The sequence below is a fragment of the Bos taurus genome, chromosome X, assembly GCF_002263795.3.
Source record: "Bos taurus isolate L1 Dominette 01449 registration number 42190680 breed Hereford chromosome X, ARS-UCD2.0, whole genome shotgun sequence".
NCBI classification, from domain to species: Eukaryota; Metazoa; Chordata; class Mammalia; order Artiodactyla; family Bovidae; genus Bos; species Bos taurus.
In genome coordinates, this window is record NC_037357.1 from 68,194,113 (window position 1) to 68,220,439 (window position 26,327).

Genomic DNA, 26,327 nt, shown 5'->3' on the forward strand with positions numbered 1-26,327 from the left:
CCATCTCTTCATTCTTTCTGGGGTAATTTCTCCACTCATCTCCAGTAGCATATTGGGGAACTACTGACCTGGAGAGTTCATCTTTCAGTGTCCTATCTTTTTGCCTTTTCATACTGGTCGTGGGGTTCTCAAGGCAAGAATACTGAAGTGGTTTGCCATTCCCTCCTCCAGTGGGCGATGTTTTGTCAGAACTCTCCACCATTACCTGTCCATCACGGGTGGCCTTACACAGGATGGCTCATAGTTTCATTGAGTTAGACAAGGCTGTGGTCCATGTGATTAGTTTGATGAGTTTTCTGTGATTGTGGTTTTCATTCTACCTGCCCTCTAATGGATAAAAATAAGAGGCTTATGGAAGCTTTCTAATGGGAGAGACTGACTGGGGGAAACTGGATCTTGTTCTGATGGGTGGGGCCATGCTCAGTAAATCTGTAGTCTAATTTTCTGTTGATGGGCTGGGCTGTGTTCCCTCCTTGTTGTTTGACCTGAGACGAAACTATGGTGGAGGTAATGAAGATAATGGCAATCTCCTTCAAATGGTCCCATGCATGCATCATTGCACTCAGTGTCCCAGTCCCTGCAGCAGGCCACTGCAGATCCACACCTCTGATGGAGACTCCTGGACACTCACAGACAAGTCTGGGCCAGTCTTTTGCGGGGTCACTGTTCCTTTCTCCCGGGTCCTGGTGCACACAAGATTTTGCTTGTGCCCTCCAGGAGTCTATTTCTCCAATCCTGCATAAGTTCTATAATCGAATCTCACTGGCCTCCGAAGTCAGATTGCCTGGGGGTTCTCAGTCCCATTGCCAGATCCCCAGGTTGGGAAATCTGTTGCTATTCCTAGAACTTTCTTAACAGTGCAAGAGTTTCTTTGGTATAATTGTTCTGCAGTTTGTAGGTTGTCTGCTCGGTGGCTCTATGGTGGGGTTAATGGAGACTTCCTCCAAGAGGGCTTATGTCACAGGTTGTGTGACCCAGGTCTGCTGCACCCAAAGCCCCTGCCCCTGCAGCAAGCCACTGTTGACCTGTACCTCTGCAGGAGATACTCAAACACTCAAAGTCAGGTCTGGTTCAATCTCTGTGGAGTCTCTGGGTCCTGGTGCACACAAGGTTTTGTCTGAACCCTCTGAGTGTCTCTGGTGGGTATAGGATTTGATTTTAAATGCAATTTTGGGGTTAAGGCTTGGTGTGTATATAATTCAAAGCATGGACAGTATGCAAAGCAAAGGCAATAACTTGTGCCTCAATAACCTTAGCTACTCCTTGGAGCAAAAACAGCGCCCAAAAACAGTATCACTAGAGGGTCTTTTTTACTTGGTACCATGTATGGACTGTGTCCCGATTGGCAGGTCAGTGTGGGAGAGATACATGTATCAAGGCCGGAAGGTGGGGCGGGCCCCAAGTGTACTGTCAGGTCCAGTTCCCATGTAAGTATGGCCACCTGTATGACCCATATACCCATAAGATGCCATGAGGGACAGGGGTTACACTATTAGCCTCTCTACAGCCCTGGTCAGTGCTAACATTAGCAAAAAGAGATGGGAGTGTCCATCCTGCCAGCTTAGTACCATCCCTTTTTTCCACACAAAGAGGTTCAATGTCCCATAATTCAGCACTCACAGCTGGCAACCTGGAAACCCCATCCCATAATACATGTTCTCCTTGGGGGCAAGGCATACTCCATCATTTCTGCACATCTTGTATGATCACATGCTTTGTCTCATTCCATTCAGCCATCTTCTGCTCTCGCCGGAAAGTGCTGCATTTCCAGATCCAATTACCCATAGTCATAGGCTGAATGCTTAACGGGAGTCCTGTGGAGCTCCAACAGGGAGCTCAGTGCAGACCCACCATGCCAACATATTTTGTACTGTCTTGCAGGTGTGTGCCCAATCTACAATCATATCAGTCATTACACACTTGCAGGTGGAAAGACGAAGAGGTCAAATGCACCAGCATAGGCAATTCCTTTCCATCTAATAGAATACATGCAAGCTTGTGTCTTGCCAGTTCCTGGTACCTGAGGTTTACCTGGCTTTGTATACCACACATTGTTTACCTGACTGCTCATATCCAGTGGTTCTATATGAAGCATAACAGGATAACTCATAGTGAAAGGTTGTTGCTGAACCATGAAAGACACCAGGATTCTTGGCCTCTGGAAGAGAAGAATTCAAACTGGAGCCAGAGACAAGGCTTGATCGCTCAGAGCTTTTGTGTAATAAAGTTTTATTAAACTATAAAAGAGATAGAGGAAGCTTCTGACATAAACATCAGAAGGGGGCAGAAAGAGCGCCCCGCTTCTAGTCTTTCAGTCAAGTCAAAGTCATTAAGTCGTGTCCGACTGAACCCCTCAAGGTTCCATGGGATTCTCCAGGCAAGAATACTGGAGTGGGTTGCCATTTCCTTCTCCAATGGTGATCAGCTTAAGTCAGGTTTAAATTCCTTATGATCTTACCAATGGCATTTTGTTGATGCTGATCACCACAATTCTTTCTCTCAACTACCATACTACAATGTCCTGTAATTTTTTTTTTTTTTTTTTTTAAGGAGGCGGGTGTTTAAAAATGGACTCATTTGTTGTTTTTTTAAGACAATTCCACATAATGTTACTAGTGGGCTAATGATGGAATTCAGCTTGACACCTCCCACCCCCGCCAGGCCACTCTTCAAAGCAAGCTGCTTTATAGAACTTTCCCAACTGTGCGAGAATTTTGGAGTTAACTGCTAGTCTTTAGCTGGATGTTATATAGCTACTAGCAGTCTGCTAATTAAAGAAAGGAAATGTCTCAAAACTCAGAGAATGGCACCAGGCCCCTCACCCACAAGATGCACTGAGATAACCTTGGCACCAGGTGAGTCATCCTGGAGCATAAATTGATTGACATGAACCTTGAAGAAAGGCAGATTTCCATACAAATGTATAGGTTCATTAACATAGATTAGGAGAACAATGTATGAGTATAACATACCAGTTTGTCAAGTTGGTTCTGAGCCTTTAGGCGGAATCAACCTGAAAACAGAGTCTGGGGTAAATACATAGCACATTAACATAGCTTAAGACAAACATTTCCATAAGAAAAATGCATTGGTTAGCTCAAGGTTTGAGAAAAGTTAAGTTCAGGTCGAACCAGGTGTCATTATGGCAACACAGAATTTTAAGAGAAACCTTCTTTTAAATTTGCATAGAGAAGGGGAAACCTATAACGCTAGTTTCTTTCCTCCTGCTGTTTAAAAGAGAGATAAAAAATGTCTGACACTTGCAGCCTATTTCCTCCGTTTGGAGACCCCTGGCCTTCCTGCCTGTTACTCTCTCAATAGTATGCCACAGGGAGCGTACAAATGCACCTTCAGCACCAAGGTGGCTCCCTGCAGTCCCAGCCAGGTAACTCGCACATGAGGGAAACAGGTGCTTGTAACCCAGGGTACAACCTGATTGCAATCTTTGCCCTCATGGCTACCCACTGCATGTGGTGTGCCTTTATCTTCCATGGCCAAATCCAGTCCACCATCTATCCTTGTGAAATCTTGGTTAGATCTGGCAACAGGATACTACCTTGGATTCTGTATCCAACCTTTGACAGAATGTCTGTTGTTGTCACATGCAGTTGTATAGGTGCAACAGTACAATGGAGAAGAGCCTCCACAGGGGCAACATCAACCCTTCAAGGTTTCTCGTTAAGGACTTGAAAAACTTCTCATAAGCTTCACGCCCACTCCTTCAAGGAGGGGATCTTTGCAGCATTCACAGCCCACCCACATGATTCCAAATGCTTTTATATTGTTCTACATCTGCAAGAGAATCAGAGGTTAGTAGCACATCATAGGACACAGCCTTTATCATATAACTCCACATAGGGAGCCATCCAATTTCCAAGGTAAGGACACAGTTTCTGGCTTGCAATAAACAAGGTTTCATTCAGCACCAGTGCCAACCAGGGCCATTACCCTCTGTACATTAGCTGGTGACCAGTGAATTGCAAGTTCTACATGGTGCCTCCGGTTCCTACTTGGGCTCTTCAGGAGAGCACCTTGATCTGAGCCCTATTCAAAGCGGAAAAGATCATCATCTAAAGGAACATCCTTGGGTTCTGTGTAATCTTTTCACTGAACCATCAGGATCTTTTGCCAAGGGTGCTTCCCAAACTTGATAAACTGCTGCTCCCATCTCAGTTACCTCCATATCTCTAGAAGCAAAGCATTAGGCTATCTATCCATTTTATATCTGTCAACTCCCACTGGCAGCAAAACAGCCCACATTTGCATTCTCATCACACAGATGGGGCCTTTACCAACTCTGGCCCCCTTCAAGGTCTTCACACTTATAATTCCATTTGCCTGTCATTGTCACTCTATTTCTCCCAATCTAGGTACATAGATGGGGAACCCCACATAGGTTGCAAGAATAACAGTCAAGGATCCAAAACTGGTGGACAAGGTATTGTTCAAACTGGCAACTCAAGCTGCCAGTAAGATGCTCATCATCTGGGCCTCAGGTATTTGAGTTAAATATTGACTGCTTCATGCCCAGGTCTCTCACCACTTTGGTCAACTCGGCATAGGTATGCCATCTACTCACAGTATCCAGGAGCTCTGCTACGTTTGACCACATGGTGCAAATGGCAGTGTTAATCCATTCCATGAGGGTGTGCCTTTGGTTCGGTGCCCCTTGCATGAGTCACCTAGGGTTCTGCAACCTTTGTCTCAATGAGGGGTGAGTGGTTATAGATGCCATCCATTCTATTTCATACCCAACATGTATGATACTGTCCATCCTTGAGTCCCAAAGTAGCAAGAGCCATGCTGCCAAGGGTTCCTCTTGCTTTTGCTGAAGCTGAGTACCTGTCAACCAACTCCAGCTGAGTATATGGTCAATATGTTGTGAACTCAGTTACACTGGGGGGCCCCTTGAGGATGTCCCCCCTGGGCCCTAGGCTGCTCATGCTTCACTTTCTGCTGCACTGGAGCCCACATGAGAGAATCGTGGCCACATGGTACCACATGTTATATGGTGGCCACTGACTTCCTCCTTCCAGTGGAGTCTCAGGCTTTTCTACCTGCTGGGTATCCTGCCAACTATGCCAATTGTCTTGCTGATCCTGTTTGTAATACTAGTTATCTTGCTGGCCCACATTGTTTGCTGGATTCAGAGTAGGCAAGGCTTGAGCTAAGAGATTGGAAGAAGAGGTGAGGAGCTATGGGAATTGCAGGCACGTTTATTCTCCCCTGGCTGGCATAGTGGCCATAAGACAGCCTCTCTCCTGGCTGATACAGCAACCATAACATAACCATAACATAGCCATAATATAGTCATGACATAACCTTACATAATGTAACCATGATGCTGCCCCAATGTAGCCTCAATGCAGCAGTAGCCAGAGCTTTTCAGGCGAAGCTTATATATACTTACAGTTCAAAAGTAGCGTGTGGCCAAGCGGGTACCTCGTGACATGCATGTGCTGTGCTATAACCATGCATAGCCATTGTTTATAGAACATGGAGTGAGATGGCATGAGAGCATGGGGGAAGAGAGCCTGACTAGCACCATCTTGTCAATTTCCCCACACCCTCCTTTCCTCACCTCTGGCTACTTGGCACTATTGCCCAGGCTGGTGAGTCCAGCCACCCGAAGCAGGTCTCATAGTGTTCCTCTCAGATAAGACATCTAAAATAGTCAAAGGTATATAATTGAACAGTAGAACTGTGGTAATAAGAAATGGAGGGAGAGAGATATGGGGAGTTTTTGTTCAATGGATATAAAGTTACAGTTACACAAGAAGAGTAATTTCCAGAGAACTGCTGAACAACTCAGTGCCTTTAGTTATTATTATAAGTATACAATAAGTGATGGTATACTTAAAAAATTAAGAGGGTAAATCATGTTAACTGTAACACAAAAAAGGACACAAAGAAATTTTTGGAGGTGATAGATATGTTTATTACCTGGATTTTGGTGATAATAACAAAAATATATACATATTCAAACTCATCAAATTGTATACATTAATTATATGCAGCTTCTGTGTACACATTATACCTCAATAAAATGTAAAAATTAAAATTAAAAAAGAAGAATGAGAAGCCATTGAATTTGGTGTTCAAGGGTTCTTAGAAAAAGCAGTTACATAGCGAGGGCAGGCAAGCAGATTCAGTAGGATGAGTAATGAAAGGGATATAAAAGCTGTTAACATTGAGATGATCACGTATTTTAATATCAAGTGTTTTTGGAAAGTTTTGTGAATTTTCAGGTTCATTCTGTCTCTCTCTCTCTCTCAGCATTTTATATTGATGAAGATATTAACACATAATTTAGTGTATAGCTAAACTGTGATGCAAGGAAAATAGAGGAGAAGCTACTGGATCATTTATAAACCCCTTAATTCTAATTCAGTTGGTTCATGAAGCCATTTTTAACTTCTTTTAGTCTTTACAAATTGCATGTACCTGAGAATACTTGAAAGTTTTCAGTGATTCTAAATAGATCCTTAGAGAATAATGTCTGGCAGCTATTTGAGGGATAGAGGAGCAGTAGAGATTTGTGTGTTTCTCTGTGTGGGTGGGAATGCTGTGTGGAAATATTCTGATAAAAGGAAACTATAAAAGCCCCTAAGGGGGGGTTTCATTCCCCAACTCAAACTTACCCATCTGAAAGGGAATTTTTTTAAAAAAATTAGTTAATTGGAAAGAAAAGTGAGTTAATTTTAAGATTGCTAATAGACCACTGCTACTACATGGGCATCCTTTGTCATTTAATAGTATGTTCTAAAGACAGTTGACATAATAAGCAAGACTTAAGGAGAAAATGGAGAAAGAATTTAATGCATGAATCAAAAAACACTTGATGGGAAGTTAAATTGCCTAGAATTCCTCTTGGTAGCTTATTTTTCACTGATTCATGATAATTTTTTCATTCTCATCAGAAATTGCAAAATAAAAGCATGAAAGAATTTTCAAATACTGAGAAGGGTCTTTTTCTGTAAGATTTCCTACTGGTTATTTCCTGTTATTGTCTTCATTTTGCTGATGGAGAATACTAATGTGTTTGATTTAACTGTGTGCTTCTCTTGTGACAATTAAGTAAATTGTATTATCCAGCCTAGACTAATATAATAACTTTAAAATATGCTAACCATATTTGCTTCCAGTTATGAAAATGTAGTCAAATATATGCTTGCTTTGAGTCTTCATTAATTATGTCTTAGAGATACAGAGACAGGATAAGCACAGTAACTTGACATACTATAATATTTCAAAAAACTAAAAACTTGAAACTCAGAGTCCTTTATAACACAGCTTTTGATTCAATAGACTTAGAGTCTTCTAAATGTCTTAGAAGAAAAAAATGTCTTTAAATCAGGCTTATAATTTTTTATTTCAAAAAACAATCAAAACCACTTTAAAATATTCTAGGAAAAAAACTGCAAGTAAAAATAAGGGTTATTTTTTAGAACACAGTAAAAAGCAGGGTTAGCCAAAGTCATGAAACAGTGCTAGTGATCTTTTAGGAGTTTCAAGTCCATCTTTTGATTCTAGGAAAGTAGGCACTTCCCTAATACAGAGCTTCTGACTTACCTCTAATTTCCACCTTCTACTTCCCACCTTTGCCTCTTCCATTTCCTTTGTCTTTCCATGTATGGAGATAAAGTGAAAGGAGATGTGGTTGGGATTGATAAAGAAAAAATTAACAGGATTCACCTACCCTTATGTTTGTGCTCAGTTGCTCAATCATGTCAGACTCTTTGTGACCTCAGGGACTGTAGCTAACCAGGATCCTCTTTCCATGGAATTTTCCAGGCAAGAATACAGGAGCAGGTTGCCATTTCCTACTCCAGAGGATCTTCCCAACACAGGGATTGAATCCACATCTCTTGCATCATCTCCTGCTTTGGCAGGCGGATTTTTTACCATTGTGCCACCTTGGAAGACCCTCACCCCTCCCCACCCACCCAACTGCAAACTTTAGCAAAAGCAATAGATGACTCAGTTTCTTAATTTCAAGTTTTATGTCTGCCAAATATATTTTATGGTTGAGGAAATCTAAAAAGTTTATACTATCCTGAGAGGCAAGCTGTCTAAAGTATAGGAGTAATTAACATCTATAACGTTAACTTTTATAAATGGCCTCTTTCAGCTGTATCTATTTTGTATGTGGGTGTGCACATGAAAGATAATTCTACATACAATTACTTAGTGTGAGCATGTGGCTACCACATAGAGTGCCCTCTAGAGTTTTCACTTCTTATTAATTCTACTTATTTATTTTCCAATTAAGAGAGCTGCTTTTTTTGAATAATAACCAGACACATTGCAGTGTTTAGCTTTCAAACTTTTACTAATATGTAAGCTGCTGCTACTGCTAAGTCACTTCAATCGTGTCCGACTCTGTGCGATCCCATAGACAGCAGCCCATCAGGCTCCGCCGACCCTGGGATTCTCCTGGCAAGAGTACTGGAGTGGGTTGCCATTTCGTTCTCTAATGCAGGAAAGTGAAAAGTGAAAGTGAAGTCGCTCAGTCGTGTCCAACTCTTAGCAACCCCATGGACCGCAGCCTACCAGGCTCCTCTGTCCATGGGATTTTGCAGGCAAGAGTACTGGAGTTGATTGCCATTGCCTTCTCCGAATATGTAACCTATCAGTAAGCAAAAGAAAATGTACCTTATTCAGCTATATAATTCCATACCTTTTTATTTTATAAATCCTAAAAACAGTTTTATATGTATCTTACAAAAGAATCAAATAATGAGTGAATATGTTGCTAGTAAAACAGAACCGTGTACCAAGTTATGAGCAAGTGAGCACAGAAATGTAAGGCAAATCTCTAAGGAATGAATCCAGTAATAATCAGTTGATGAGCAATATAATTCCTATTCTGAGGGCACAAATACTGATACCAGCTCTGCAGCTAAATCTGATGACAATTTTCACTTCCTGTATTTAATTTACTTGCTGATTACATAGGACTTGAAGTGCAGTGATTTGAAATGTCAAAATAATGAATAAGGTATCATTTATCTAGGAACCACTCTTTTTGTGTGTGAAATTTGAACAAAATCTGTACTTCAGTTAATTATAAAACTGTATCACATATTAATTTCCTGTTGTTGTGGTTGTTGTTTTTTTTCTTTTTTCACAATATAGTATTTCTTTATATTCTCAGACTTGGATTAGAAGGTTTTTTTAAAAAAATTACTAAGTTAATAAATTTTCTAGACTTTTAGCAACAATACTAGATGCCATATATTTTGCATGGAATTAATTTATATCAAAGTTTTGAGTGAATATAAATTAGAAATCTATCATCCTATTCATGCTAAGTCAAACAAGTGGAATTAAAATGTCATAAATTTTTTAGCTATGAAAAAATTCAAAAATTTTCTAATATATATTATATTATACATGTTATTTATATACAGATGTATACCAAAGCTTTTGTACTACACATGATAAAAACTTGAGAAAGAACACAACAAAAAGAGAGATAGAGAAGTTGGAAACATAAACTAAATGAAATGGGAGCACTGAATATGCAATAGAAAATGTGAAACAAACTAGATAAAAGTAAAAGATCATCATATAGTCCAGTTTTTTTTTTAATTTTATTTTATTTTTAAACTTTACATAATTGTATTAGTTTTGCCAAATATCAAAATGAATCCATCACAGGTATACATGTGCCCCCCATCCTGAACCCTCCTCCCTCATCCCTCCCCATACCATCCCTCTGGGTCATCCCAGTGCACTAGCCCCAAGCATCCAGTATCGTGCATTGAACCTGGACTGGCATCTCGTTTCATACATGATATTTTACATGTTTCAATGCCATTCTCCCAAATCTTCCCACCCTCTCCCTCTCCCACAGAGTCCAAAACACTGATGTATGGAACAGTCCAGTTGTTTTTAAACATGGCTGATCATTAGAAATACATCTGGAGCTTGGAAAAATACCTGGGCATTTGTATTTCTCAAAAAATTCCAAGATATTTCTGATATGCATCTGTATTTTAAAAAGTGATTTAGATCTTTCTATTAAATGGTAGACTTAGAATTCCATTATTTTCTGTTGACCAATCATGATACAAGGTATTAAGCAAATAATAATTGCATAATCACAGTAAGAAAAGATGTTCAACAGTTTTCACAATCAATAGCCAGACAAAAAATAAAAGATAATTATAATTGCAAGCCATAATGGAAACATGATTAACCTAACAATATAAAATAATTACATACAATTTGGGAGGTTAATAAAAGTGATGTGGTAAGTGGAAGTGCATACATGCACATGTTTTCATCTGCCCAGCCAATCTGTCTTGTGATTGGTGCATTTAATCTGTTTACATTTAAGGTAATTATTGATATGTATGATCTTATTGGAGAAGGAAATGGCAACCCACTCCAGTGTTCTTGCCTGGAGAATTCCAGGGATGGCGGAGCCCGGTGGACTGCCATCTATGGGGTCACACAGATTCGGACACGACTGAAGCGACTTAGCAGCAGCAGCATGATCTTATTAGCATTTTCTTAATTGTTTGGGTTTATTTTGTGTAGGTCTTTTCTTTATCTTGTGTTTCCTGCCTAGAGAATTTCCTTTAGCATTTGTTAAAACTTGCTTGTTGGTGCTGAATTTCCTTAACTTGTGCTTATCTGGAAAGCTTTTGATTTCTCCATCAAATCTGAATGAGAGTCTTGCTGGGTAAAGTATTATTGGTTGTAGGTTTGTCCTTTTCATCACTTTATATTGCACCATTCCCTTCTGGCTTGTAGAGTTTCTATTGAGAAATCAGCTGATAACCTTATGGGAGTTCCCTTGTATGTTATCTGTCATTTTTCCCTTGGTGCTTTTAATATTTTATGTTTAATTTTTGTCATTTTGATTACTATGTGTCTTGGTGTGTCCCTTCCTGGGTTTATTCTGACTAGGATAAACTCTGTGCTTCCTTGACTTGGTTGACTATTTCTTCTCTGATGTCAAGGAAGTTTTCAACTACTTTATCATCGCTTCAAATATTTTGGGTCCTTTCTCTCTCTCTTCTCCTTCTGGGACACCTGTAATGCAAATGTTGGTGTGTTAAAAGTTGTTCCACAGGTCTCTTAGGCTGTCTTCATTTGGTTTTTCATTCTTTTTTCTATATTTTGTTCTGCAGCAGTGATTTCCACCTTTTTGTCCTCCAGGTCATTTATCCATTCTTCTTTCGAGTGATTCTGCTATTGATTCCTTCTAGTGTATTGTTCATCTCTGTTTGTTTTTTCTTTAGTTCTCCTAGGTCTTTGATAAACATTTCTTTCATCTTCTCCATTCTGTTTCCAAGAATCTTGATCATCTTTACTATCTTTATTTTGAATTCTTTTTCTGTAAAGTTGCCCATCTCCACTTCATTTAGTTGTTTTTCTGGGATTTTACTTTGGCCCTTCAACTGGGACATAACTCTATACTTTCTCATTCTCATTAACTTTCTGTAACGTGACTTTCATTCTAGCCACTGTGGTTCTTCCTGCTTCTTTTGTCTGCCCTCTTGTGGATAAGACTAACAGGCTGGTGTAAGCTTCCTGATGGGAGGGACTGGGAAAACTGGGTCTTGCTCTGGTGGAATAAGACTCTGGTGGAACAAAATTTTAATCTAATTACCTGCTGATGAGTGGGGTTGTTCTACCTCCCTGTTGGTTGATTGGCCTGAAAAGACCCAGCTCTGGGGTCTTCGGGCTCTATGGTAGGGTTATTGGCAACCTCCAAGAGAACTTACAACAAGAGGCACCTTCCAGGACTATTGCTGCCAGTGCCCCTGTCTCTGCAACTAGCCACTGCCTACCCACACCCCAGAGGAAATCATCCAACACTGGCAGGTAAGTCTGGTTCAGTCTCCTGTGGAGTCACTGCTCCTTTCCCCTGGTTTTTGTGAGCACAAGATTTTATGCCTTCCAAGAGTGGAGTCTTTGTTTCCCTTAGTCCTGTGGAAGGTCTGTAATCAAACACTGATGGCCTTCAAAGTCATATTACCTGGGGATTCCTAGTCCCTTTGCTGGATCTCCAGGCTGGGAAGCCTGACGTGAGGCTCAGAATCTTTACAACATTGAGAGACATTCTTTGGTATTATTGTTTTCCAGTTTGTGAGTCACCTACCAGGTGGGTATGGGATTTGGTTTTACTGTAACTGTGTCCCTCCTACTGTCTTATTGTGGCTTTTTCTTTTTCTTTGGACTTGAAGTATCCTTTTTTTTTTTTTTTTTTTTTGCGGGGGGGAAGGTTCCAGTGTCCTCCTGTAGATGATTGTTTAACAACTAGTTGGAATTTTGGTGCTCTTGCACTCTTGCAGGAGGGAGATGAGCACATGTCTTTGTACTCTGCCATCTTGAACTGGAAGCCTAGAAACCACTCTTTTCTAGAAAAAAATGAGTTTATAATAGAATTTGTATTAAAACTCTGGTAAATTTTCCCTGAATATCTTTAGTTCTCAATGCACTCATATGTGAGTTCCTGGACAAGCAGTGATTACCTCCTAGTCATCCTCCATGTTCGTACAGGAACTCATATATCTTTCCATGGGAAGGGATGGACTCAAAAAATCTTAGAACCGATAACTATTCTGTTCTGCTTTCTATGGTGAATTAAATTGTTCATTACCAAGGAGCCGAGAACTTCCACTAATTTGTCCATATAATGTTCATGATATGGTGTTCAGAAATAAAAGAGAGAAACATTACTCATCTGTTTTTCTAAGGGGTAGAGGTGGAGGAAATCTAAGACAAAGAATTATCTTGTAGGCACACTATGCTGTGAATTAGCCACTTCTCCAACTCAGCAGGAAGCTTTTAGTAGACTGATTTTTTTCTGAATTGATTTTCTTTTTTTTTTTATTTTCTCATTTTTAACTATTGAGTTTTAAAAAAAAAAATCATTGCTGTCTTATTGTTATTTAATGTGACAGTCAGACATTGACTACTCATTCAAATTTACAGTTTGCTAACTTCCTTTTCCAGTTTTCTTGAGATATAATTGACATACAACACAGTAAAAGTTTAAGGTGTACAACATAATGGTTTGAATTGCATACATTATCAAATGATTACCACAAAAGCTTTTGTAAAAGCTCCTCACCTCAAATAGAAAAAATAGAAATAGAAAACAAATTTTCCTTGCAATGGGAGCTCTTAGGATTTACTCTCCTAACAATTTTCATTTATAACATACAGCCATGTTACATCACTTTGCTGACAAAGGTTCCTGTAGTCAAAGATTTTCCAGTAGTCATGTACAGATGTGAGAGTTGAACCATGAAGAAGGCTGGGTACTGAAGAATTGATGCTTTTGAATTGTGGTGCTGAAGAAGACTCTTGAGAGTCCCTTGGACTGCACAGAGATCAAACCAGTCAGTCCTAAAGGAAATCAACCCTGAATATCTATTGGAAGGACTGATGCTGAAGTTCCAAAATTTTGGTCACCTGATGCAAAGAGCTGACTCGTTAGAAAAGACCCTGATGCTGGAAAAGATTGAAGGCAGGAAGAGAAGGAAATGATAGAGGATGAGATGGTTGGATGGCATCACTGACTCAATGCACATGAGTTTGAGCAAGCTTTGTGAGATGGTGAAGGACAGGAAGGCCTGGCATGCTGCAGTCCAAAGAAGTTGGACATGACTGAGCAACTGAACAACAGCAACAAGATTACATCGTAGTTTTATTTTTTAATTTTTGAGGAGTCTTCATGCTGTTTTCATAGTTTCTGCCAGCACCAAATGTACATTCCCACCAACAGTACAGGAGGGTGCCCTTTTCTCCACATCCTGGCCAACAGTTGTTACTTCTTGTCTTTTTGATAACAGACATTCTGACAGATGTGAAGTGATATCTCACTGTTGTTTTGATTTGCATTTCCCTGATGATTAGTGATATTGACCATATTTTCCTGTTGGTCATCCATATATTTTCTTTGGAAAAATGTCTACTCACTGAAAAATGTCAGTTTTTCATTGGGTTGTTTGTATTTTTTATATCAAGTTCTATGAGATCTTTGTATATTTTGGATCTTAATTCCTTATCAGATACATCCTTTGCAAATAATTTGTCCCATTTCAGTAGGTGACCTTTTCATTTTATTGAGTTTCCTTCACTGTGTGAAAACATTTATTTTGATGTAGTTTCATTTGTTTATTTTTATTTGTGTTTTCCTTGATTGAGGATATATATCCAAAAAATATTGCTGAAACTGATGTCAAAGAGCAAATTACCTATGTTTTCTAGTAGAAGTTTTATGATTTCAGATATTACAGGTACATCTTTAATTTGTTTTGAGTTTTTGTATATGCTGTGAGAAAATAGTCTATTTTGATTCTTTTTGAATTAGCTGTCAAGTTTTTTCAATAGTATTTATTGGAGAAGCTGTACTTTCTCCGTTGTATATTCTTGCCTCCCTTGTCATAAATTAATTGCTCATGTAAGTGTGGATTCATTTCTGGTTCTCTACTTGGTTCTGTTGATCTATGTATTTGTGTTTGTGATAGAAACTTACTGTTGAATACTGTAACTTTGTAGTATAGTATGAAATCAGGGAGCATGACATCTCTCTTTTTTTTTTTTTTTGTTCTATTAAAATTATTTCACCTATTCAGGGTTGTTTGTGTTTCCACACTAATTTTAGACATATTTCTAGTTCTTTAAAAAATGTCATTGGTATTTTGTTAGGGAACATGTTGAATCTCTAGATTACCTTGCAGAGTATAGTTCTTTTAACAATACTAATTCTTCCAACCCATCAACACAGAATTTCTTTCCATCTGTTTTGTCATCTTCAATTTCTTTCTTCAGTATCTTATAATTTTAGAGCACAAATCTTTTACCTCCTTAGTTAGATGTATTCCCTGGTAATTTATGCTTCTTGATGTGATTGTGAATGGGATTGTTTTCATAAGTTCTCTTTCTGATAATCCACTATTAGTGTATAGAAACACAACAGATCTCTGCATATTAATTTTCTGTCCTGAAACTTTACCAAATTCATTGATGAGTTCTAGTACTTTTTAATGGTGTCTTCTTGGACTTCCCTGGTGGCTCAGACAGTAAAGCGTCTGTCTACGATGCAGGAGACCCGGGTTTGATCCCTGGGTTGGGAAGATCCCTTGGAGAAGGAAATGGCAATCCACTCCAGTACTATTGCCTGGAAAATCCCATGGGCAGAGGAGCCTGGTAGGCTGCAGTCCATGGGGTCGCAGAGAGTCGGACACGACTGAGCGACTTCACGTTCACGTTAGGTGGCTCAGATGGTAAAGCATCTGTCTGCAATGCAGGAGACCCGGATTCAATCCCTGGGTTGGGAAGCTCCCCTGGAGAAGGAAAGGACAGCCCACTCCAGTACTCTTGCCTGGAAAATCCCATTGACAGAGGAGCCTGGTGTACTGCAGTCCATGGGGTCACAAAGAGTCAGACATGACTGAGTGACTTCACTTTCACTTTAGTATTTTCTATGTACAGTGTCATAACATCTTTAAATAGTAACAGTTTTCCTTGTTCCTTTCAAATTTGGATATCTTTTATTTCTTTTTGTTATCTGATTGCTGTGGTTAGGACTTCCAATACTATGTTGAATAAAAGTGACAAAAGTGCCATTCACTGGTGAACAGAGTTGGGTCCCACAGTCTCTGGCTTCAGGGCCCTAGGAGTCCTAGGGTTAGTGCAAGTACACTGTTGATCTGGGCCAGGTCCTGGGCATTCTGGTAGATGTGGCCAGGTCCTGGAGCAACTAGGAGTTTAAGAGCTCCTAAAGCAATCAGTCTGCTGGTTGGTGAGACTGTGTCCCCACCTGGCTAGCTGTTTGGCCTGGGCCATCTCAGAACTGGGGGTGGGGGATTCCAAAATTGTGCTTACCAGCACCAGTATACTTATGGTGGAATGAACTCCCCCAAATGGCTACTGCTAGCTTCTTTGTTTCCAAGGTGAGTTTCATTTGCCGCCTGCCTCCAGGAGTATTTTCAAAATCAGAACCCAAGCTCTTTTCAAATTACTGCTTCTTCCCTGGATCTTGGAGGGTGAGATTTTGTGTGCCCTTTATGAATGGAGTCTTTTCCCCACTGCCCTCTGACTCTTTTGAATGTAAGCCCTGCTGCCCTTCAAAGTCAAACATTCTGAGGGCTCATCTTCCCAGTGCAAGACTCCTAGACTGGAGAGCCTAATGTGGGGCTCAGATCCCTCTCTCCTTGGGAGAGAATCTCTGCAATTATAGTTGTCCTCCTGTTTGTGGGTCATCTTCCCCAAGGGTATAGGTCTTCACTATACTGTGTCTTCACCCCTCTGACCCTTCTTCTTGTAATCCCTTCATTATATTTCCAGCAGTTGATCTTTTCTGCTTGTCCTCATATTGTTCTCAAGGGTAGTTGTAATTTTGGTGTGTCCATGAGAGGAGGTTAGCTCATCTTGGCCAGTCCCCATACAGTATGGGGGTACTAAATTTTGATCATAAAAGGAATACACATTCATTATAGAAAATTTTGGAACATACAATGAAAAAATTAGAAAAAAAATCATACCCCTCAGTGATATCCATTCTTGAAATGGGGGTGAGAAAGTATTTATGCCAGTGCTTTCTCTTTGCATATATACAGGATCGTTTATATGTGTCTGTACACTCGTATACACATTCCTTTTTACAAATTTGAAAGTGTACTATATTTATAGTTTATATCATGTATTTGAAAATTATTTTATCACTTTTTTCTTATTAAAATGAGCACTACATGTTTATTGTAAAAATATTTAAATATAAATAAACAAATGGAAGAAAATGAGAATTATCAAAGCAAGTAAATTAGATAAAACGAAGAGCAATAAAAGTTGTCTGTAATTCCATTCAGAAATAATAATGGCAATGCCTTGGTGTAAATAGTGTCAGTATTTTTTTTTTTCCCCATGAAAATATATGCTTTTCCTCTTAAACAAAATTAAAATCACAGTGTACCTACATAGTAGATTTTGTCACCTTCAGTTTTTCTCTTTCCAATAGGTATGAATATTTTCTTTATTATCAACTATTCTTCTACTTCATTTTTTAGTTCTTTTATAGCATTTATTGTAAGGATAAGCCCCACATGATTTATCCAAGCCTCTATTGTTAACCATATAAACGCTTCAGATTTTTCAATTATAAACATCACAGTGATGATCATCCTTAAATTTGAACCCATCCACACTTATTTTCTTAGAATACACTGTTAGAAGTAGAATTGCCTTTTATGTCTTTTTACAATAGAGAAATTATCAAAGTAATTTTGAAAAATTTTTCAATAAAGATTTAAGGAATGAAAAATGAAATCATGGCCTTCTTTGTTTCTATAGAGGAATCAAATGAAGTTGTTCCCAATAAGGCAAGGGCTCATAAGGAAGAGAACCACCATGCAGTATCTGCAGATAATGTGGTACGTACACTTTGGGATTCTTTCCTCATTACATGATGGATTGCAAGGATTTATTTCCGGTTGGTGACAATATCAGCATTGTCAGAAAAAAGTCTTGCTTTACAAATCAAAACAGATCTGTTACCAATGCAATAGTATATCTTATAGGGTTTAATAAAGGAAATTTAAAGTGATATCATCTGTACCTCTTTTTATGTAAGAGCTTTGCAAATATGAAAACCTAATGCCTACTATATATGTGACATTTTAAGCATAACAAGTTATTTTGCTTCAACATATTCAGCAAATAGCCAATTTCTTCTCATTTGACAGATGGCAGAATTTTAAAAGTTTAGCATGAGATCATGAAAGAAGTCATTCTTAGGTCTGGAACTTGTATCCATGGATTCCTGATTCTTGTGTTCTCTGTTCAGACCATACATGTCTCCACTGTGTTTGGAAACTTTTCTTCTTTTTAGTTAAATTGGACTCAGCTAGTCATCTTAAAAATTGTAGTAATAGAGGAAAAGTAGTAGTAAAAAACTGAATAGCAAGCAGACACAGCCTACGTGTGGATTAAACTAGGTTTTGTAAAAATGTAAACATTATTGGTATATAGAGATGCTCTCAAAGTAGCTGTTTTAGCATTATCTGTTTATATTCTTACTCAATCAAGTAATTCAGAAATCAAGGTGTTATTAACCCAAAGTCAGACATAAAGGAAAATGTCATTGTGCTGTTGTTTTTGTTTTCAAATCAGTGTTTTTTGCTTTATTGTAATCTTTACAATTGGTCCATATAATGGATTTTTCTGTTACAAAATGGCTGTAACTTCAAGATTTACCCTGGCTTCCACTACGAACATTATTTATCTAACATTATAATTCTGTCACATCACTTTAATAAAACTTGAGTACATCAAATACAGTTTTGTTCTTTTTTGTTATATATAAATAATATATAACAGTGTTTTCCATATACAGAGTGTAGTTTAGGATTGTATTTTACTGATTTCAGTCCTGATTTAAGCTGATGGTTGACCTAAATATATTGAATGGGGGTATAGGAAAATAAGCTTTTATTTTGTGGCAAAGTTGTGTTTTCATTAGATAGCTAGTAATAATTGTTTTCCACAATTATTAATTGTGCCAATATTCTTAATTCCACTATTTAATAATCTCCTTTGCTCTAGATTTGAGTAATACTATTACAAATTATATGCAGTTATTTACAAATTGGAAACTTTGTTCCCCTAAAGACATGCTCATTTTCTGTCTGAATTTCTCAAGCATTGAATCTCCCTTGTGGCAGACATTTGAAAACAATGAAGTCCTGGCATGGAATGACTCACAGTCACTTAAGCATCTAATTTATAAAAAAAAAAAAAAAAAATTGATTTTCAGAGACAAAACTTCATATTTTCAAAGGTTGATTTCCTCTGCCTATAGCTTTAAGTGTCCTCAATTATGGACGGCAAATCACAAAGACATACAAGACCTGTTTATATGCACAAATCTATACAGTGGCCCCTCAAGCCTTCTCCCTTGATTACTTAGCTCTTTTTGCCCAGAACCTATCCAAATAGAAAAACCTAAACAACAACATCAAAAAAGAAGATATCAAATTGGTGTTATGGTGAGAGCCAACATGAGTAAGCCCCAAGTTTTTAGTTATTATAGTAGAAAACAAAACATTAGATTCATCTCCAGGCAGCAGTACAAAGCAATTCCTTTGTAGCTGTCTTTCTGACTCAGAAGCCTGCTGGTAACAAACCCTGTTATGGTATCATATCCCCAAAGGCAATATATCAAATATAATCATTCCAAGTTTGTTTGTGATTTTTAATCACCATATCAATTTCTGGCTAGGAAATTTTATTTCAAATTCTGCCTGTGACATGTTGCTATTAATGTGATTGTTCTTAAAAGACTGCCTAGTGACTAACTCTAGCTTAGCTTTTCTCTTTTTAAATTTTCTTTTGGGTTGGCAGGGTTTAAATGTTTAAAGTGTGTGTGTGTGTGTTTTTTAACTGCATTATTCATATGCAAAAGAAAAATTTGAAGCAGATTTTGTCTTTGGGTTTTGGTTTTCTTTAAAAAGAATTCTATGATTAGAGATTTTATGGTTGTAGCTTATCAGCCATTCTTTCCACTGATGTTAAGCTGTTATGTTCATTCTTTTGACAAATATTTAATTAGTACCTACTGTTTGCAAGATACTATACAAACTATGCTGTACATCAATTCTGAAGCTAAGGGCAGTTTCTTTTTCTTGGGGATGAATTTGATCACTGCCTCCTGTACAACGTCACTAACCTCCATCCACAGTTCAATGTCCACTATGGACAGAGGTTCATGACAATGTACAGGAGGCAGGGGTCAAGACAATCCCCAAGAAAAAGAAGTGTAAAAAAGGCAAAATGGTTGTCTAGGAAGACTTACAAATAGCTGAGAAAAGAAGAGACGCTAAAGGAAAAGGAGGAAAGGAACCATATATCCATGTGAATGCAGAGTTCTGAAGAATAACAAGGAGAGATAAGAAAGCCTTCCTCAGTGATCAATGCAAAGAAATAGAGGAAAACAATAGAATGGGAAAGACTAGAGATTTTTTCAAGAAAATTACAGATACCCAAAGGATTATTTCATGCAAAGATGAGCACAATAAAGGAAAGAAATTGTATGAACCTAATGGCAACCCACTCCAGTACTCTTGCCTGGAAAATCTCATGGACGGGGAACCTGGTAGGCTACAGTCCATGGGGTCGCAAAGAGTCAAACACGACTGAGCAACTTCATTTCTTCACTTCTTCTCCAACAGAAGCAGAAGATGTTAAGAAGAGGTGGTGAGAATACACAGAAGAACTATAGAAAAAACAATGTTCATGACCCAGATAACCACAATGGTGTGATCACTCACCAAAGAGCCAGACATCCTGGAATGCAAAGTCAGGTGGGCCTTAAGCATCACTATGAACAAAGCTACTGGAGATGATGGAATTCCAGTTGAGCTATTTCAAATTCTAAAAGATGATGCTGTGAAAGTGCTGCACTCAATATGCCAGCAAATTTGGAATACTTAACAGTTGTCACAGGGCTGGAAAATGTCAGTTTTCATTCCAGTCCTAAAGAAAGACAATGCCGAAGATTGTTCAAACTACTGCACAATTGCACTCATCTCACATGCTAGCAAAGTAATACTCAAAATTCTCCAAGCCTGGCTTCAATAGTATGTGAACCGTGAACTTCCAGAATTCAAGGTGGTTTTCAAAAAGGCAGAGGAACCAGAGACCAAATTGCCAACATCCATTGGATCATCAAAAAAGCAAGAGAGTTCCAGAAAAATATCTGCTTCATTGACTATGCCAAAGCCTTTGACTGTGTGGATCACAATAAACTGTGGAAAATTCTTCAAGAGATGGGAATACTAGGCAACCTGACCCACCTCCTGAGGAATCTGTATGCAGGTCAAGAAGCAACAGTTAGAAAGGGAGATGGAACAACAAACTGGTTCCAATTTGGGAAAGGAGTACCTGAAGACTGTATATTGTCACCCTGCTTATTTAGCTTATATGCAGAGTACATCATATGAAATGCTGGGCTGGATGAAGCACAAGGTGGAATCAAGATTGCTGGGAGAAATATAAATAACCTCAGATATGCAGATAACACCACTCTTATGGCAGAAAGTGAAGAAGAACTTCTTGATGAAAGTGAAAGTGGAGAGTGAAAAAGTTGTCTTAAAGCTCAAAAAACTCAGGTCTTGGCTTCTGGTCCCATCACTTCATGGCAAATAGATGGGGAAATAATGGAAACAGTGAGAGACTTTATTTTCTTGGGCTCCAAAATCACTGCACATGGTGACTATAGCCATGAAATTAAGACACTTCTTGGAAGAAAAACTATGACCAAATTAGACAGTATATTAAAAATCAGAGACATTACTTTACTGACAAAGGTCTGTCTAGTCAAAGCTATAGTTTTTCCAGTAGTCATGTATGGATGTGACAGTTGGACTATAAAGAAAGCTAAATGCCAAAGAATTGATGCCTTTGAACTGTGGTGTCGGAGAAGACTCTTGAAAGTCCTTTAGACTGCAAGGAGGTCTTACCAGTCAGTTCTGAAGGAAATCAGTCCATCCTGAATATTCTTTGGAAGGGCTGATGCTAAAGATGATTCTCGAATATTTTGGCCATCTGATGAAAAGAATTGACTCATTGGAAAAGACCCTGATGCTGGGAAAGATTGAAGGCAGGATGAGAAGGGTACAACAGAGGAGGAGATGTTTGGATGGCATCACTGACTTGATGGACATGAATTTGAGCAAGCTCCAGGAGTTGGTAATGGACAGGGAAGCCTGGTGTGCTGCAGTCCACGGGGTTGCAAATAGTTGGACATGACTGAGCAACTGAAGTGAAGGGCAGTTTAGCGTTTCTCTTGTTCTTGCTTTCTCTCTTCTCATTTACTATCCAGTGAAGGAAACAAATCACCATACTCATCACCATTACATTATAAATGTCTGCTTTCAATTATCTCACTAATGGAGTGCTGTGAATAAGTGGATATTTAAAAAAAAAAAAACACACATTTGACTTTGCAATGCATGTCATATGTTGATATTTTGCATTACAAGTTGCAAAGAGAAATATGAAAGTGTAAAGAAGAAAGTTCTGCCAGCCGATTAAATTTTTAGACTACCTTTACAGAAAACAAATTCCCTGTTCCTGAAGGGCACTATTTAATCAAAGTTTGATTGCTTATTTTTTTAAGGATATTATGAAACTGTTTTTTTCTATTTTAAATTATATTACAATAATTTTCTATTACTAAAGGAGGTGGCTCAGACACATACTAGGTGTAAAGCTGAGGAGCCAGTCAGTTAGAATTTACTCTTGATAACCTAGACTAGAAAACCCCATTGTTAAAACTGAACATTGAATGATATGCTCTATACATTATTGAGTGCAATGGGGATAATAAGAAATATATTTATGAAAACTTCTCTACTTGTGTTACAGAAAATAGAAATTATTGATGATGAAGAAAGTGACATGATAAGTAATTCTGAAGTAGAGCAAGTGAATTCTTTCTTGGATTATAAGGTAAAAGTAATTTCAGATCCTTAATTTTTTAAGAGAAGGTATTAAAAGAGGTTGGTGATGGATAGGAAGCCTGGCATGCCGCAGCCCATGGGGTTGGAAAGATTCAGACATGACTGAGCGACTGAACTGAACTAACTGATTAAAGGAGGTAGACTTTTACAGTATCTATGTACCAGTTTTTTTCACTTCCATTTTCCATTTGATAAATTAAGCATCCTGGGGCTCTGCATTGACTCTCTCAGGCACCTGGATATCCATCATGGTGCTGGGCATTTTAATTAATGCTGGTCAGTTTAGTGGTTATGGCTTTAAGAACAATTTGCTGAGCAGCAGTAAGTACTGATGCTGCATTGCAAGATGAGGCATAGTGGTGGTTAATGTGAAATTTATGACAATACTTTTTTTAAAGCCCATGTTCATTTTAAAATGATTATAAAGGGAATATTTTTTTCTAGTGTTCCTTGCTAATTTTATCTTGAATTTCAATTTCTGAAGATTTTTTTTAATATAATAATATACCTGTTTTAGAAGTTTAAAAACAATCCCCATGACAAATACTGAATGAATATGAATACAGATGACCTTTTCTTAATGTCACTTGTTACTAAAATGAAAGGCTTACTTTGACAGCATGCCATGCATAATTTTGTTTTTTAAAAATTTTTGATGTAAGCTATCAGTCTAGATGTCAATATGTTTTTCCTAGATGTTTAATTGTTGTCCCTTTGTTAATCCATGTCCTATCTTACTAGGTAACTTTGGGATCTTCTGAAATTTTGACCAGAGTTATTTTTTTCATAGAGAATAGTAATCTTAAAATGTTAACAAAAGATAACATTTAATCAGAAAGACAGCAGCTGTCATTAACCTTTTCAGTTTTACTATAATTGAAAGCTATGTAATTCAACAGATTCTGTTTTTCAACTGTTCATGACATGTCAGACTTCAAAATATTGAACCTTGTAAACACAGAAGGAAATTATTTTTTGAAATTTATTTTCTAAGTGATCCAAAAACACAATATAATCCTGTATTTAAACTATATTTTAACAAATATAATTATAAAGTTGTTGGTTTTGAAGTACAAGAGATCATTCTTATCTCTCCTTCATGGTCATATAACATTTATAAATGTCCAGTTCAGGGTTTAAATGGCTTTGCAAACCATCACTTGGCACAAGCTATGGAAACTACAGATTAGAGGACTAGGTTGCACAGCTATTAAGTGTACTCTACTCAGTACTCTCAAACAGGTCAGATAGGACTGGTCCCAGAACTCAGAGGGTTCTTTCCAGGACCTTTTTCTGCTGAGGTACCAGCTCACTTGAAAGGTTTGAAGCTGAAGACATCAGCAAGCCAGAGTATCCAGTCCAGAAATATCAGTTATCATTTTCATTGAATTCTAAAGGACATTTAAAGATTCAGTGTTTTCCATTTTGGTGAATGCTGTAGAAACAAGGGGTTTTTTGCTCCCTTATTAAGATATCTTTTATAACACATCTTCATTCTATACAAACTTTTATTTAACTCTTAAAAATTAGCACCTATATAGAAAATATGTCTCTCTATAATCATTATTCAAGATATTTCAGTTCACTTCATCAGTGAATTTTGTCACTTTAATTCTGAAATAACTATAAGTGAAACCTCATATAGCAGTTCTCATTGCTGATTTCAGTACGTTGATTTAAGATACCCTTACCAGTTTGGAAATTTGATCTTCCTTCAAAGAACATCATTTTATTCTCTTTGTTCACACATGCTAGTCTCCTTTCTTTAGGGTTCAGAATCATTTTGTTGATTTCTTGAATATATTCACCATAAGTTTCTTGAAGTCAGATACATATCTTACTCATGTATATGTTACCTGATCTAGTGCCTAAGTCATAAGGATCCAGTAACAAGTTCCTAGAATAAATTAGTTTTCTTTGGAAATATATTTAACATTATTGCTCAAGTGTTCATTTAATATGCAAGTGTTTTATTTTTGCATTTGGAAATTACTACTATACAACCATCAATAGTCAGTATTGTCATAGTGGAGTTTCTGATTGAGATATTTGCCAGGAATCCATATTACTAGGAATTCTAACTAATCTGAAATGCTTGTGAGACAAGTGAATAAGCTCAGTTTCTCAGGCATGATTAGCTATGTCATAACACTTCAGGTTTAGCTGCCATTTTAAAAACATTAATTTATTTATTTTAATTGGAGGCTAATCACTTGACAATATCGTGGTGTTTTTTTTGCCATACATCTACATGAATCAGTCATGGGTGTACATGTGTCCCACCATCCTGAACCCACCTCCCACCCCACACCAGCCCTCTGGTTTGCCCAAGGGCACCAGCTTTGAGTGCCCTGCTTCATACATCAAACTTGCACTGGTCATGAATCTTGCATTTGGTCATCTATCTTGCATTTGGTCATACACGTATTTCAATGCTATACTCTCATACTGTCCCACCTTCACCATCTCCCACAGAGTCCAAAAGTCTGTGTTTTACATCTTTGTCTTTTTGCTGTCTTTCACATAGGGTCATCAATACATCTTTCTAAATTCCTTATATACAAGTTTATATACTGTATTGGTGTTTCTCTTTCTGGCTTACTTCACTCTGTATAATAGGCTCTAATTTCATCCACCTCATTAGAACTGATTCAAAAGCATTCTTTTTAATAGCTGAGTAATATTCCATTGTGTATACATACCACATTTTCTTATCCATTCATCTGCCAATAGACATCTAGGTTGCTTCCATGTCCTAGCTATTATAAACAGTGTGGCAATGAACATTGGGGGACATGTGTCTCTTCCAATTCTGGTTTCCTTGGTGTGTATGCCCAGCAGTGGGATTGCTGGGTCATATGGCAGTTCTATTTCCAGTTTTTTAAGGAATCTCCACCCTGTTCTCCATAGTGGCTGTACTAGTTTGCATTCCAAACAACATTGTAAGAGGGTTCCCTTTTCTCCTTCCTCTCCAGCATCTATTGTTTGTAGACTTTGTGATGATAGCCATTCTCAATGAGATGGTACCTCATTGTGTATTTTTTTTCTGTTTTTTTAATGTTTATTTATATACTTTTTATTTAATTGGAGGCTAATTACTTTACAATATTGTGGTGGGTTTTGCCATACATTCACATGAATCAGCCATGGGTGTTCATGTGTCCCCCATCCTGAACACCCCTCCCACCTCCCTCCCCATCCCTTCACTCAGGATCATCCCAGTGCACCAGCCCTGAGCACCCTATCTCATGCATTGAAACTGGACTGGTGATCTATTTCACATATGATAATATACATGCTTCAATGCTAATCTCTCAAATCATCCCACTCTCACCTTCTCCCACAGAGTCCAAAAGTCTGTGTCTCTTTTGCTGTCTTGCATATAGGGTCATCATTACCATCTTTCTAAATTCCATATACATGCATTAGTATACTGTTTTGCAATTTTTCTTTCTGACTTACTTCGCTCTGTATAATAGGCTCCAGTTTTATCCACCTTATTAGAACTGATTCAAAAGCATTCTTTTTAATAGCTGAGTAATATTCCATTGTGTATATGTACCACTGCTTTCTTATCCATTCATCTGCCAATGGACATCTAGGTTGCTTCCATGTCCTGGCTATTATACACAGTGCTGCAATGAACATTAGGGTACATGTGTCTCTTTCAATTCTGGTTTCCTCCATGTGTATGTCCAGCAGTGGGATTGCTGAGTCATATGGCACTTCTATTTCCAGTTTTTTAAGGAATCTCTACAGTGTTCTCCATAGTGGCTGTACTAGTTTGCGTTTCCATCAACAGTGTAAGAGCGTTCCTTTTTCTCCACAACCTCTCCAGAA

At 38.1% G+C, this 26,327-nt stretch overlaps 1 protein-coding gene across 2 annotated transcripts in view; it reads left to right on the plus strand.

The window, feature by feature from the left end:
- Positions 1-26,327, plus strand: part of HDX (highly divergent homeobox) — a 214,890-nt gene that overhangs the window by 168,952 nt on the left and 19,611 nt on the right. For both annotated transcript variants that reach the window (XM_024988576.2, XM_059883705.1), the window contains 2 exons: positions 17,320-17,399; positions 22,393-22,476. In XM_024988576.2, coding sequence (XP_024844344.1) covers positions 17,320-17,399; positions 22,393-22,476 — 164 coding nt within the window. The remainder of the gene's footprint in view (positions 1-17,319; positions 17,400-22,392; positions 22,477-26,327) is intronic.